Raw genomic sequence first — 15,519 nt, 5'->3', positions numbered from 1 at the left:
AGGATCCTAGTTTCTGGGCCCTTCATGTTTAGACCTCAGTGTGGGTGAGGTAGGAGTATAAGGGAAGCCAGCCAACTCACCCAGGAGACCCAGACGCAGAGCCAGCTGTGGGGAGGCGGGAGGACGTGCTCCTCCTGAGTACACCCTTTGCAAGCAGGGTCTCTTTGGTAACTGTTAGGGTATTGTGTTGAAGTTGTGGTGATGCTGAGACTGTGATGGAGAGTGTTGAGAGGAGCGGTGGCAGCTGACTGTCCCACACGGATAAAGATGGTGATCGGTGATCAAAGGGTGCTGTCTTCTTTCAAGGCACTCATGACCACCCAGCAGCGGCCCTGCCCTAAAGCTCTCTTTCCCTCTTGGAGCCTGGATCCACCTCTGCCACAGATTCACACCCGCACTCCCCTGTCCGATTCCTCTGGTCCTCTGGTCAGAGCCCACAAAGGCCCGGGGCCTCCAAGCCTTCAGCTCACACTGTATTTGGAAACTGGTTTAAAGCTCACTCCTTTTGAGCACAGTAGGGCTTGTACTATACCCGGTGGCTGGAATCCTTCTGTTCCGAGTACTGCCTTGCATGGGATTCTCATAGAAATGGGGTTTTCTCCTCATTCCAACCAATAGAATGATTACTTCTATTAACTGGTAACGCTGGCAAAATGAACGCCATTGTCAGAGACTGGGGATGGCTGTGATTTGCTCAAGCAGCAGAAGAAGCCTCGATTGTCGTTGGTTTATAATGATGAAAGGGGAAGAGAAAGAGAGTGTCTGATTGTTTTTTCTAAAGGAAACTTAGTGGTTCGATTTGTCGAATGTCCTTCAGGGATAGCCTTAAAGAAGCAACATTTGTGAGCCTTTTGTGAGCTTAGCTTGTGTGAGCCCTTCTATAGTGCCATCTGTCAAGTCCTTGCTCCCATCCCCTGCTGCCGTGGAGAGCCAGGCCAGAAGCCCGCCTCCCCCCACTTTTTTTTGCCTTAGGCTCTAGCTGGAGAATAAAGCTGACTTTTTCCCCCACATAAACTTTTCTTTGACTTCTAACCTCTCCTTTACTTTTTTTTTTTTTTTGCTCCAAAACCTTTAAAATGATGTTTTTAATATATATCAAAGAGCATTTAATCTAGTCATCTTCTTTTCAAATGCTTCCAAATAAGATTTCCTTGAAAAAGAAAAAATAAAAAGAAGGTTGTATGAGTTAGTTAGAGGGTGGGAACAGTCTTTGGGGTGAGAGGTCAGAAATTGATACCAGGAAGCAGTGGCCTTTCAGCTTTACTGCTTCTGTGGACTCTCCAAAGGGATCGTCAGAGAAGAATGCTTCCCGTTATCTCTCTGGAGCATTGTGTGCTTGGAGAATGTGAGGCTTGTGAGTTAGTCATTCGAATGGCTTATCTGACCCAGGCATGGGGATGTCAGACCAGGAGGGCAACGTGTGTGAGCAGGGAAGAAGTGGAAAGGACAGCTCTGGGTGCTCGGGGGCTGATGCAGACAAGGACCTGGATTTGGCATTTTTAGCTGAGTGAGTGGAAAGGTAATGTATCTGTAACAGGAAGCCCCATGCTGGAAAAGTGCATCTACAGCCCCGATTCTGGAAAATTGGGGCTCTTTTTGAGCTATAGATGAGCCGGAGAACTTACCTGCTATGTGTCCTTGGACAAAATGTAAGTCCTCTGTGAACTTCAGTTTCGTCCTGTATCAAATGAGCTGAATAATACTGTCCTGCAAGATTGCTGTGAGGATTAGTGATGTAAATAAAGCACCCAGCAGGGTATGCTTGATGCTTCCCTTAAAAATGCTAAGCAGCTATACCAGCACATGTGTTGATCCTGTTATTGTTAAAGCAAAGGATTGTATAGTTAATTCTTATGCTTCTAGGATTGATTCTAGAAAGTTCTAAGGAGGGGCACCTGGGTGGCTCAGTTGGTTAAGCATCCAGCTTCGGCTCCGGTCATGAGGTCATGATCTTGGGGTTCACAGGTTCGAGCCCCGTACTGGGCTCTGTGCTGACAGCTCAGAGCCTGGAGCCTGCTTCAGATTCTGTTGTCTCCCTCACTCTCTGCCCCTCCCCCATGCCTGCTCTGTCTCCCAAAAATAAATAAACCTTAAAAAAAAATTTAGAAAGTTCTAATGAATTGTTTTGTTGTTGTTATTGTTTTGTCTCAGCACATATAAAATCCAAATCCCACTTGCACCAGCTGAAGAAAAGAAGAAGATTGGACTCAGATGCTGCCACTGCAATAGAAAATCAGAGTATTTCTCCAGACTGTGACAAAGAGCTTAAAGAGAAAGGGTCCCCGGAGCAGAACGAGAAAGAGCTGAAACCCAGTGTTTAAGAGACATGTCCCGGAGCCTTTGCACAGGTAGGGATCCAGTTCAGGAGGGAGGGTTATGTCTGTGTTCCCGTCTGGGCTGAGGAGTGCTATGCAGAAAGCCCCCACCATTTTTTTTCTTCTGTGGTGTAGTTTTTGTTTTTGTTTTTTTATTTTTTATTTTTTTAACGTTTATTTATTTTTGAGACAGAGAGAGACAGAGCATGAACGGGGGAGGGTCAGAGAGAGGGAGACGCAGAATCTGAAACAGGCTCCGGGCTCTGAACTGTCAGCACAGAACCCGACGCGGGGCTCAAACTCACGGACCTCGAGATCATGACCTGAGCCGAAGTCGTTCGCTCAACCGACTGAGCCACCCAGGCGCCCCTGTGGTGTAGTTTTAAAGTCTCACGTTCTCTGTCATGGAAACAGCAGGTCTTGTTAGCTTCTTGTTTGGCTGGTGTGTCTGGTAATGATGATTTGGGGAAGGGATTTTTTTTCCCCTTTTAACCTTAAAGGTTCTATTTTTAAAAGAGGTGCAGATTGTACTTTTTTATACTTGAGGATCTTTCTGGTAATGAACACTGAATTCCCTATATCCCTTTAGAAAGAAGTTTTTATGTCCCTGACTCTGGCTAAAAATATCTCCTTTCCAGATACTTTTATAGATGACGGAAGTCTTGTGAGCCACAGATCAGGAGTTCTGGATTTGAGTGAATGGCAGGAAAGGACCAGCCCCAATGAGAAGATTAAGTGAACTCGACCAGTTCTTGGAATTCCACAGAGAAGGAGAGAAGGAGGTGGTCGTGATGTGGTGCTTGAAAACTAAAGACTTCAACATTTGTTGCAGTCTTCCTGTGTGATAATTACTGTCACTACTGTCTTTCTATTGGCTTAGGAGTCTATATATTTTTTGAAAGTTAAATAAAGAAAAAGTTCCCAAGAGTCTCTTTAGTGCTTAAAAAATGTATATTCCATGTCTAGTTTATACACAGTAGGCTGTGGTATCAACACGATAGCCTTTTCTCAGTCTTGACATTCTTCATATGTTCGTGCTGTCTATTCATTATTTAGCAAATGTTTATTGAGCACTTAGTATATTCCTGGAAGACCTCTGGAGAGGGTCTTTTATTGAAGATTTGTGATTTCCAGCAACGTTGAGTATATGTATGTATTTAGTATAAAATTAAGTATTTTTGTGTTTACAGTTCAGCAACATTGATTATGTTCACAAAGCTATAAAACAGTCACCTCTGTTTCTAAAACTTTTTTATCACCCCAAACAAGGCGTTATCCATTAAGCAGTAACTCCACTCAAGTAATATTTTATTTGTTAAGAATCTACCATATGTGAGGCTAGAGGGAATACAGAGATAAAATGAGACGTCATTCTTGCTTTCAGGGAGCTTTGTTCATACTGTACAAACAGCCAGTCTAGGGAAGAGAATATCTAAAGGCCCTAAGAGGCGTGTAGAATTGCACTTAGGAGGGGAAGGCGTGGTGTAAGAAGGAGCATTTCTGCTGGACCTTAAAAGCAGTTCTTGGGGTGGCTGTGTGGCTCAGTCGGTTAAGTGTCCAACTCTCGATCTCAGCTCAGGTCATGATCTCATAGTTTGTGAGTTTTGAGCCCCGTGTCTGGCTCTGCACTGACAATGTGGAGCCTGCTTGGGATTCTCTCTCTCCCTCTCTCTGCCCTTCCCTCTCTCCCCCACCGCCCCCCCCCCCAACATAAATAAAGTTAAAAAAAAAAAAAAAGCAATTCTTGGTTAGCCATGCACAGGAGGAGAAGATAAAGAACTATTGAACTTGATTGACTTTTTTAAACAGTGCTGAACTCCATAGCCTCACCTACCTTTTCCCCCCTTCTAACAATTTTTAAAATTTTAACTTTTTCACTAAATTTGTTTACGTAGTTCCAAAATTAAAATGGTATAAAAAAACATTCATTGAGAAATCTCACTCCCGTCTCTATCCCCTTCTCCCCCAATCCATAATTACTTTATTAGTTTCTTATAGCTCTCGAGTTTTTTTAATGCAAAAATGAATAAATACAAATATATATTCTTTTCTTCCTCCCCTTACCCAAAAAGATAGCATTTAGCACATACTGTCTTCATGTGTCACCTTACCTGTTGGCAATATCTGGGTGTGCGTGGATTTCTCCTGCTGCTGCCGGCAGGTCTCTTGTTTGGGGCCGTAACCACCTAGCCTAGAGTTCCCCAGTTAACCCCCAGCAGGGTTCACCTACCTTGTATACTGAACTTCATTCAGATGCCAGTGTTTAGGCCCAGACCAGCCTCTGAGGAATTCTTGAGGTATGGCCAGCCCATTCCTTCAGCCAGCAGGTTCCCTGGGACTTACTATGTGCTTGGTGCTTTGCTAGACTCAGAAGGTACAGGGGTGATCCAGGTCCACACTGATTAAATAATTACAGAATTACAGCGGGTGTACAGAAAGGACACTTGCTGAAGAGCAAGTAATCTAATCTGAGGACCTCCCTGCCGGCCCCTGCCTTGGTGCGGGGGAGTGTGTGCCTGTGTTGGGGGAAGGCATGTGCTGAGGCACGTGGTGTGGCACAGCAGGACACTAGGGCAGGAGTCAGCCCAGGCCTGCAGATATGGTAGCACGTGACCTGGAAAAGCTGGGCTTCTCCACGTGACTTGGGCAGCTTCTCTTCTCCCTCCTTGCCCACTCTGTGGGATATCCTTGGGCCCCTTGAGTTTTATTGAGCTTTACCCATTTTTAACTGCTTTGAATTTCAATAGTTTTTTATAGTCAAAGAAATTATCTTTGTATCCACCCCATGTTCTTTTTTTTTTTTTTTTTTTTTTTTTGAATTTTTAAAAATGGTTTTGGGAGAGACAGAGCGTAAACGGGGGGAGGGGCAGAGAGAGAGGGAGACACAGAATCCGAAGAGGCTCCAGGCTGTTAGCACAGAGCCCGACGCGGGGCTTGAACTCACAGACTGCAAGATCATGACCTGAGCCACCCCGGCGCCCCACCCCATGTTGTTCTTTACATTAAATTAACAGAGTATAATTTTCCCAGTTTTTTATTAGCTACTTCAGGAGCTAACAAGGCAGGAAGCCACATGTCCCCACTGGAAGTGGTGATGAATACTTGACTGTGGGTCAAGAAAGACCAAGCTTTATATACTTTCTCTTCTCACACAGCCCTGGGGTGGGGTGGGGTGGGGGATGCTGTTTCTCTTCCCATTACCTGTGGGGGAAGGGGCTCAGCACGGGAGCACAGCTAGCCAGCCCCGGAGCTGGAATCCAGGTGAGGCCTTCTCAGCACTGTTAAGCTAGCTGTTTTTAGGAGGAGACTTAGTCACTGAAATGCAGTTCACTCAAGTCGCTAAATATATTTTAAAGCTTTAAAAAAGTTTCAGTGGAGAAGCAGGAAAAACTAGTTTTCATAATCCTACCTCAAAAAGCCTTTAATCCTTTCATCTGAATGAAGTACCTGGAGGAACTCATTGCTATCTCTATGGCAATCGGAAATAAGGAATTTCTTGAAAGAAAACATCCAAGTGCCTAATATTTATGAAGTACCTACGACGTTTAAGGCGCTGAGGTTGTGCCCACTGTCCCTATTCTTAGAAACTATAAATTCAGCCGGACGGAACTCCTTCCCCATCAGGAGAGAGCTTAGGGAAGAGGAACACTCCCGGGAAATCAGCCTGGTGCCCTGGTCTGAAGCACGGCACTCCGGTAGATTTCCCCTTCTCCGCCTGCTACCTTCTGAATGACTTTGCTGTTGGGTGTAGGGAAGGAAAGTAGTTCCTCCTAGTGATTGTCCTAAGTGTACAGATGAAAGGATCCTTGGCACCTTCTTGTGCACATGGGGAAACTGAGACCCCAAACATGGATGTTCCATTGTCACAGCAGGACAAACTTCAGCTTCCCTCTCCTCTCTCACTACTACCAGGTCTCATTCCAGATCTCATCTGAGAGCTGGAAGGAACCATGGAGACTAGCCCTGGGCTATTTGTTCAGCCTGGAGGGAGGATGAGGCATGACATTTTGTACCATCTGGCCTCAGCTGATCCCCAGACAAGCAGAGCCATTTAGTTCAGGTGCTCAAGAGTCCCCAGTCCACAGCAGTGCTATCTAAATGGCTTTGATAATTAATTCCAACACTCAGCAAGCTATCAGGTCCATCTACCTCTGTTGGTAAAAAGTTTTTCCCTGGTTTTATTGAGATAAAATTGACGCATAAAGTAAAAATCTTGGCAAGGATTCACACTTCTTGTAGTTTAGGCGATGCTGCTTTGAAGCGGCAGGAAATACTCTGAAAAGGGAGCTGGATTCTTAGTCTTTACAATATTTTGCTTGATGGGGCGCCTGGGTGGCTCGGTCCGTTAAGCGTCTGACTTCGGCTCAGGTCATTGATCTTGTGGTATGTGATTTCAAGCCCCACGTCGGGCTCTGTGCTGACAGCTCGGAGCCTGGAGCCTGCTTCGGATTCTGTGTCTCCCTCTCTCTCTGCCCCTCCCTCACTCACACTCTGTCTCTCTCTCAAAAATAAACATTAAAAAAAATTTAAAAGGTTTTGCTCGGTTTTCAGGACTAAGCAAGGAAACAGTTCCGTCTACACGGTTTGATCCTTTGTAACCCTCAGTAACTCTTTGTATTCTTAGCCTCAGTTCCCACAAAGAGGATTTTTCCGCTTAAAACACAGTACAACATTAGAAACAAAACAAAAAACACTAGAAGGCAAGCTTTTATGAATGTAGTAACCTGTCTATATTCCCAACATCTAAAACGTCAAATATTGGTTGACTTAAGTGCATGAACGGATAAAAGCTAAGTGGTTCTCTACATAAATGATCTGCTTTAATCATTAAATAGCCTTTAACCAGGATGAAGAAAACTTGAGTTGGTAGCCACAGGAAAGAATTTTCATTATTTGATTATCACCTGCTTGGGCGGTTAGGGCTGTTTTCTAAAAAGATGGCTAACTGGTCACTTGTAAAACTACCGTGAATACGTACAAAGGAAGCTGCATGATTGTACTGGTTAGAATAAAAGGCTAAGCTGCTCTAACAAAGAGACTCAACAATGCGGCGGCTTAAAGAACAGAGAAGTTTGTTTCTTTTTCACATGAACAACTCTCGCGTAACATTTCTGAAGTGCACCATCCAGGTCAGTGGGGCAGCCGTGCTCCCAGCAGTCATTCAAGGACACGGGTTCCTTATATCGTGTTGCTTTTCCATCCTCAGGGGGGCCATTGTCATCACCTGCGTGATTGAAACTGGGTCATCACTGGTTGCAGGCAGTGAGAAGGGGAAAAAGAGCGTAGAGGAGACACCCGAAACCCTAAGGCCTACACCCTGCGGTGGCACGCAGGCTTCACACTTTTCGCTGGCAAGAACTTAGTCATATGGCCGTCTACACTACCTGCAAAGGCCGCTGAGACATGTAGTCAAGCCGTATGCCAAGAAAAAAATGGGAGAGCAGATTTGGGTGGGCAAGTTGCAGTCTCCACTAAACGCATACTTGTTATCGTGGAAAGAGCACCGGACTCCAGGCTGGTGTAACTAATTAGCTCTGATATCTTGCTGGGGGCAAATCTCTCTCTTTCCCCATCTGTGAGATCAATGAGCTGTATGAGCTGACTGCTGAACTATTTCAAAAAAAGTAAAGCTTGACAAAAATCTTGGCTGGTGAGATTTTTAAAGACAGGTTGAAAACAAGTGTAAGGAGAGAGACTGAGCCGTGGAGGGCCAATGGCCAACACTAAAGATGGTGGGGAGGAATGATAGGGTTTGGGCGGCATTGTGAAATAAGTCAACTACGGGCTGTTGCTACTTCTAGACTTCTTTTTATGTGGAAGAAAAGAAACTGCTATTTGTACCTGCAGCTGAGCTCTTTGCTATCTAATATATTGTCTCTGTGACCTTTGGAAAATGGCTCAAGCAGCCTGGGTTTCCTCATATATAAAATGGAGTTATTAGCTCCATTCCAGAAGACATCGTGAGGTTTAAATGAAGTCCTTTTGAAAACAGCATAGTTGTTGCCATTTCCTGGGCAATACAGTGTCCGGTAAATGGTAGGCATAAATTGGATTTCTTTGCTTCACTGTGGAAAAATTGTGAATGCTACTCAAGTGTTGGTTCCCGGAAGTTGTCAGGTCAAGCTCTGACTTAAAACTGATTAGTTTAGTGGCCCATAATGCTAATGGCCAAAAACAGTGCCTCAGGCATTATCTGTCACCCAACCAGCGATTAGTTGTTGTTTGCCTGTTTTTTTAATAAAAAAAAAAATTGTTTTAAGTAAACTCTACAGCCAATGTGGGGCTCAATCTCACGACCTCGAGATCAAGAGTCAAACGCTGTGTGGACTGAGCCAGCCAGGTGCCCCTATTGTTTTTTAACGCATATGATTTCTTCATGGGTTAGCTCATTTACTTGAACTGTGTTCTTCATCTGAAATGCTCTTTTCTGCTGCTTTTTACTTGCAGCTGAACACTTTCCTATCTGACATATTGTGTCTGTGATCTTGGGAAAATGAGCTCCTATACATCTTTGAAGACCCAAATACGATATCCTCTCCTTAGACAAAGATTCACTGGCAACTCTCAGGAGGCTTAGTTTTTCCTTCTTCTGGCTTTTCATAGCAGGTTTGTCTTTCTTTCTTTCTTTCTTTCTTTCTTTCTTTCTTTCTTTCTTTCTTTCTTTTTCTTTCTCTCTCTTCTTTCTTTCTTTCTTTCTTTCTTCTTCTTTCTTTCTTTCTTTTTCTTTCTCTCTCTTCTTTCTTTCTTTCTTCTTTCTTTTTCTTTCTCTCTCTTCTTTCTTTCTTTCTTTCTTTATTCTTCTTTCTTTCTTTTTCTTTCTCTTCTTTCTTTCTTCTTTCTTTCTTTTTCTTTCTCTCTCTTCTTTCTTTCTTTCTTCTTTCTTTCTTTCTTTCTTTCCTTTCTTTCTTCTTTCTCTCTTTCTTTCTGTAATCTCTGGCCAATGTAGGCCTCAAACTCATGACCCCAAGGGCCAGACAGGCTTTAAGTACTTTACAAAGAACTCATTTAGCCCTCACAGCAGCTCTGTGACGGAATAGGGTCACTGTTGTTATTAGCCCTATTTTGCAATTGAGGAAACTGAATGAAAGAGTTAAGTGATTTTCCTGAGGGCCAGCTGGGGTTTGAAACTAGGTGGGTGGCTCCAAAGTCTGTATTCTTACCCACCATAGTCTTTTTTAAATTTATTTTTATTTTTTAAGTTTATTTTTGAGAGAGAGAGAGAGAGAATGAGTGGGGGAGGGGTCGGGGGTGAGGGGAGAGAGAGAATCCCAAGCAGGCTCCACGCTACTAGTGTGGAGCTGATGTGGGGCTGGAACCCATGAACTGTGAGATGAAGGCCTGGGCCTAAATCAAGGGTCGGATGCTTCACCCGAGGCCACCCAGGCACCTCTATACCCACCACATTCTTTCACTACCTTACTCTGCCACAGCACATTCCATCTCTGGCTCCAATTGGAGAGTCAATTCTGGCAAGATGTCAGTCCTATTTTGAGACAGATGTGGGACATACGTTGGGTTCCCGGTGGATATTGAGGCTAGTTCCTGCAAGGCATGACTTCGTGTCCGATCATAAACATGGCTGCTTTTCATTGCGTTCTTGCTGTGTGTCAGGCATTGTGTGTTAAGCACACGCATACCTTATCGTGAGTCCTTAAAACAAATGGACAAGCAGGGCGCCTGGGTGGCTCGGTCAGCTGAGCTCCCGACGCTTGACTTTGGCTCAGGTCATGATCTCACGATTCGTGGGATTGAGTCCCATGTCAGGCACTGTGCTGACAGTGCAGAGCCTGCTTGGGATTCTCTGTCTCTCTCTCTCTCCCTCTGCCCTTCCCCCGCATGTGCCCTCTCACACACACACACACACTCTCTCTCTCTCTCAATAAATAAATAAACATTAAGAAAACATTTTTTATTTTTTTTTTATTTTTATTTATTTCTTTATTTTTTCAACGTTTATTTATTTTTGGGACAGAGAGAGACAGAGCATGAACGGGGGAGGGGCAGAGAGAGAGGGAGACACAGAATCGGAAACAGGCTCCAGGCTCCGAGCCATCAGCCCAGAGCCCGACGCGGGGCTCGAACTCACGGACCGTGAGATTGTGACCTGGCTGAAGTCGGACGCTTAACCGACTGCGCCACCCAGGCGCCCCCAAGAAAACATTTTTTTAATACAATTAAAGATGGACAAGGTAATTATCCCCATTTTATAAACAGGCATATATATTAATTGTGCTCACTGGTGGCTGGCACATAGTGGACACACGGTTATCTGCTGAGTTCTAGAAAGAAAGCTCTGTGAAGGCAGGGGTTTTGTCCATTGTTCACTGCCTTATCCCTGGTATTTACAAGAGGGCCTGCTGCTGGCAACATTTGTTAGGCCACGATTTGAAGCCAGTTTGGGCTGACTCCAAACCCGTGCTCTAACCACTGCGCTCCTTCTCTAAGGGCATTCCTTTAGGGCTATTTATGTTAAGATTTTATTATTATTATTTTTTAAATAATCTCTACACCCGACATGGGGCTTGAACTCACAACCCCGAGATCAAGAGTCACATGCTCCCCTGACTGAGCCAGCCAGGCATCCCTAGGGCTTTTTAAATGCACAAATTATTTATATCCCAACGAGTTCTAAGAAGGAATCAAGAAAAGAAAAAGCAGACAGGATTCCTGCAGAAGCAACTCTTCTGCTAAGCTGCTTATTTTAGTGAAGACTCGTGGTCACAAATGAAATCAGCCAGACTCTAACTGAAGCAAAAAAGGTGACTCGGTGATAAATTTACTTAGGTGTCTTCTCAGATGCGAAGACAGAAAAGCCCCAGGCGTTACCAGTGCTGCCTAATCTGATGCTGTGGAGACTCCTGTCTCCCTGCACACAGGCCTTCTCTACATGGCGGGAGAGAAATCAAGGTTGCCAGGAGCACTTGAGCTTTACCGCTTAGGGCTTTTACATCAGAGATGGTGCCCACTCTTTCTCTAAGTTCAAAATTGCCAGGACATCTTACACCCATTAGGATGGCTTCTAATTTATTCATTCATTCATTTATTTGGGGGTGTGGGGGTGGTGGGGCAGAGAGAGAGAGAGGGAGAGAGACAGAGAGAGAATCCTAAGCAGGCTCCTCCCTGTCAGCAGAGAACCCAACCCCGGACTCGATCTCACGAACTGTGAGATCAGGACCTGAGCTGAAATCAAGAGTCGATCAACCAGCTGAGCCACCCAGGTGCCCCCCACAAGGAACAAACAGTTTATGATTCCACTTATCTGAGGTATCTAAAGTAGTCAAATTCACAGAAGTAGAGAGGAGAATGGTGGTTGTCAGGGCCTGGAGAGAGGAGGAAATGTGGAGTTGTTTAATGGGTACAGGGTTGCAAGTTTGTAAGATGGGAAAGTTCTAGAAATTGGTTGTGCAAGAGTGTGACATGTTCAGCACTGCTGAACTAAATGTTGGAAAATGGCTTACGATCAAGGGCGCCTGGGTGGCTCAGTCAGTTAAGTGTCCGGCTTCAGCTTAGGTCATGATCTCACAGTTTGTGAGTTTGAGCCCCTCATCAGGCTCTACGCTGACAACACAGAGCCTGCTTCGGATTCTCTGTCTCTTTCTGTCCCTTCCCTGCTCACACTCTCTCTTTCGAGAATAAGTAAACATTAAAAAAAAAAGAAGAAGAAGAAAATGGTTTAAGATCATAGATTTTATGTTACCACAATTAAAAAAAAGAAGGGTGCCTCAGTCGGAACTGAGCATGCAACTCTTGATCTTGGGGTTGTGAGTTTGAGCCCTACGTTGGATGTGGAGATTACTTAAATCAATAAATACCCATTTTTAAAGACATTTATTTTGACAGGGAGAGCCCACGAGGGGGAGGGTCAGAGAGAAAGAGAGAATCCTAAGCAGGCTCCCTGCTGTCAGCATAGAGCCCAGTGCAGGGCTCGAACCCATGAACCGTGAGATCATGACCTGAGCCAAAATCAAGAGTCAGATGCCTAGTGAACTAAGACACTCAAGCACCCCAAATAAATGTCTTAAAAAAAAAAAAAGAGTCCCAGGAAAGGGATTCATTAGCCTAGATTGGGTCTGGTGCTTATCCTGAGGTCCATCAACTAGGCTAGGGATGCAGTTTTGAAAGAATAGGGCAGTTCCCATGGAAACTGAATGGATGGAGTGGTGGTGGAGTGATTCCAAGAAGCAGGGTGTGTGGGGTGGGAGGGGAGCGCAACTAGAGAGACAAGCAGTGAGTATCCACTACTGAGTTATTGCCTTCTAGTCTAGTCAGGCAGACACGTTTTTCCTAGCAGCAAGGGTGATTATCATCAGACATGTCCTAGTCACTTCTTACAGATTCATAGCTCAGTACAGTGTTATGTATGTGTTTTTTTTTTTAATATTTGAGAGAGAGAGACAGAGCGCGAGCAGGGGAGGGGCAGAGAGACGAAGACAGAATCCGAAGCAGGTTCCAGGTTCCAAGCTGTCAGCACAGAGCCCCACATGGGGCTCGAACTCTCGAGCAGTGAGATCATGGCCTGAGCCAAAGTCAGACGCTCAGCCGACTGAGCCACCCAGGCGCCCCAGGTTTTAACAAAGTTACGTACCTCCTTAGTCCTTGCTAAAAATCTTTGAAGTAGGTTCTGCAAGGAGGTAACAGACTCATGCTATTTAAGTGACTTAATGTAGAATCGGGGTCAGTTCAGTCATAAGGGACTAAAAGCCAATTTGAATTAATTTAGATATAAAGGAAGATTTATTGGCTCATGGAAGGACAAGTCGAACAAGGAGCCCCCTTTGAAGTGCACCTCAGATACAGCCGGGCTTCAGGAGCCGCTGCCGTCAGGGACCCCACACCGTCAGCCCTGACTCTACCCCTTTCTCTTCTCTGCGTGTTGACTTCATTTTTTTCTCCATGCAAACAAGTTTTCTTCAGATGGTCACTGGAGGCTGCCACCCGTCGCATCTTAAAGCTTTTCCCCCCAGCAAAGAAGTGGAGCTGACTCTCAAGCTTAAAATTCCTAGGGAGAGGGCACCTGGGTGGCTCGGTCCGATTTCAGCTCAGGTCGTGATCTCACAGCCTGCTTCAGATTCTGTGTCTCCCTCTCTCTCTGCCCTGCCCCCACTCTCTCTCTCTCTCTCTCTCCCTCAAAAAGAAATAAACATTAGGGGCGCCTGGGTGGCTTAGTCGGTTGAGCGTCCGACTTCGGCTCAGGTCATGATCTTGCTGTCCATGAGTTCGAGCCCCGCGTCAGGCTCTGCGCTGACAGCTCGGGAGCCTGGAGCCCGCTTCGGATTCTGTGTCTCCCTCTCTCTGTCCCTCCCCCGCTCATGCTCTGTCTGTCTCTCTCTGTCAAAAATAAATAAACATTAAAAAAAGATAAAATAAAATAAATAAACATTAAAAAAAAATCCCAAGGGAAGACTCCCAGCAGAACTGAATTCTGCTGTTCCCCCAGATTTCAGCAGGAGAGCCGGTCACCTAAGAACGTGGCAACTCCCTGTAGAACGCTATGGCGCCTGGCTGGTTCAGTCGGCAGAGCGTGTGACTCTTGATCTCAGGGTTGTAACTTTGAGCCCATGTTGGGTGTAGAGGTCACTTAAAATCTCGGGGCGCCTGGGGGGCTCAGGTAAGCGTCTGACTCTTGGTTTCGGCTCAGGTCATGATCTCACAGTTTCATGAGTTCGAGCCCTGCATCGGGCTCTGTGCTGGCAGTGCGGAGCCTTGCCTGGATCCTCTCTCTCTCAAAATACATAAACAAACTTAAAAAAATGAAATAAATTCTTAAAAAAAAAAAAAAACAAAAGCAGAAAAAACTATGTGACTAGAAAGAATGGGGCTGCAGGAAAGACAGTTTTTAAGAAGGGGGCGGGGTGGGAGATTGATGCCGAGTGGACCCAACAACAGGTGTCCGTCATTGCGACCCAGAGCCAACAAGTGGCATATTAGGGGACACCCTGAATCTAGTATAGCCCTCAGTGGCACATGCTGATAGCTGAGTACTTGCCACACAAAAGGAAGGCCCAGTCTCTGCAAGGCCCGGGGACAGTGCATTCTCGGGTGTGCAGCTGGACCAGCCCCTGAGTCACCAGACGTGGGGTGATGAGCCATCTGAAGCGAGATTTAAAGGAAATCATTTAGGCCCTATGCCTTCTGCCTGAGCTTCCTGGTTAATGTTTGGGGATTGAGGGATAAAGACCTTTGTATAACTGTTACTGGTGGCTTCGTAGATGCCTCTGTGTCCTACTCGATGTGCCTAATGAGGTAGAGCTGCGTGAAAACCAGTGGTCTCCTGACAGCAGGTGGAAAGGCCAGCCCACCCTCCCCAAACTTTCACGGAATCTTCATATGAACTACCTTCTTGATAATAACACTCCTGGCTTTCTGTTGTTTCAAATGTCAGCACGTAAAGGGTGCATGGAATTCAGGGATCATCTGGTTCTATTGTTGTCAAACCCCCCAACCAAGTAGCAACCTTACCCAATCTCCTAATACCTAACATAGATTGAAGCAGAGTGGCTTGGGGTCTTGGCGGGTCACAGGGACCTCTGGACCCTCTGACTCAAGTCTCTTCTTCTGTAGAACACACTTTTGAAAACCACTGATCTAGATTAGCCATTTGATTTCGCAGATGGGGAAATCGAGGCCCAGGGAGTTAAGCGGGTCACCCACAGGAGCACCAACAGTAGCAGAGCTGACTGGAACCCCGGTCTCTGGCTTAGGGGTCGTGCCCTTTCTCGAATCAGGCCGCTTCTGGCTGTTTTGAAGGAGCACTCCAACAAAGTAGTTGTGTTTTTCTTCACAGTAGGTGCACAACACTTTCTTCAGGCGGACGAGCTGAACTAACAGGAAGGCAAGTAAGGGTCATTGGGAGCCTCGTCTAATAAATAAATAAGAGCTTCAGAATCAGGAACATCTGTTTGTTGATTTATTCAACAGACAACGATTGCTTGCTGTTCACCATTCTAGGTGCTAGAGATTATCAGCAAACAAGACAGTTCCTGTCTTCAGAGAGTTCTAGTCTTCCATGCCATTTCCATGGGTGTGACAAATACTATTAGAGCAATGTTCAGGAAACACACGTGATTGTACCTGACCCCGGTCAGAGGCCTAGGAAGGCTTTCTGGGGAAATGGCATCTAAGAAAACAGCAGAAAAAGTAGTGGGAGTGAGCCAGGCAGGGGAGTGTTAGGGGGAAAAGGCTGGAGAGTTCTGTAGGAACCAGG

At 45.5% G+C, this 15,519-nt stretch overlaps 1 protein-coding gene across 10 annotated transcripts in view; it reads left to right on the top strand.

The window, feature by feature from the left end:
* TRIT1 (tRNA isopentenyltransferase 1) overlaps positions 1–15,519 on the top strand; it is a 58,413-nt gene that overhangs the window by 39,128 nt on the left and 3,766 nt on the right. For 7 of the 10 annotated variants that reach the window (XM_006934597.5, XM_006934596.5, XM_003989893.6 and 4 more), the window contains 2 exons: positions 2,152–2,348; positions 2,954–3,242. In XM_006934597.5, coding sequence (XP_006934659.1) covers positions 2,152–2,321 — 170 coding nt within the window. In that variant the 3' untranslated portion in view covers positions 2,322–2,348; positions 2,954–3,242. Of the gene's footprint in view, positions 1–2,151; positions 2,349–2,508; positions 2,567–2,953; positions 3,243–15,519 lie in introns of those variants that run through there. The other 3 variants (XM_019836731.3, XR_002160750.3, XR_440888.5) reach the window with 3 other exon arrangements.

This window comes from Felis catus, chromosome C1 (genome assembly GCF_018350175.1).
Source record: "Felis catus isolate Fca126 chromosome C1, F.catus_Fca126_mat1.0, whole genome shotgun sequence".
NCBI classification, from domain to species: domain Eukaryota; kingdom Metazoa; phylum Chordata; class Mammalia; order Carnivora; family Felidae; genus Felis; species Felis catus.
This window is presented reverse-complemented; position numbering and strand designations above follow the sequence as displayed.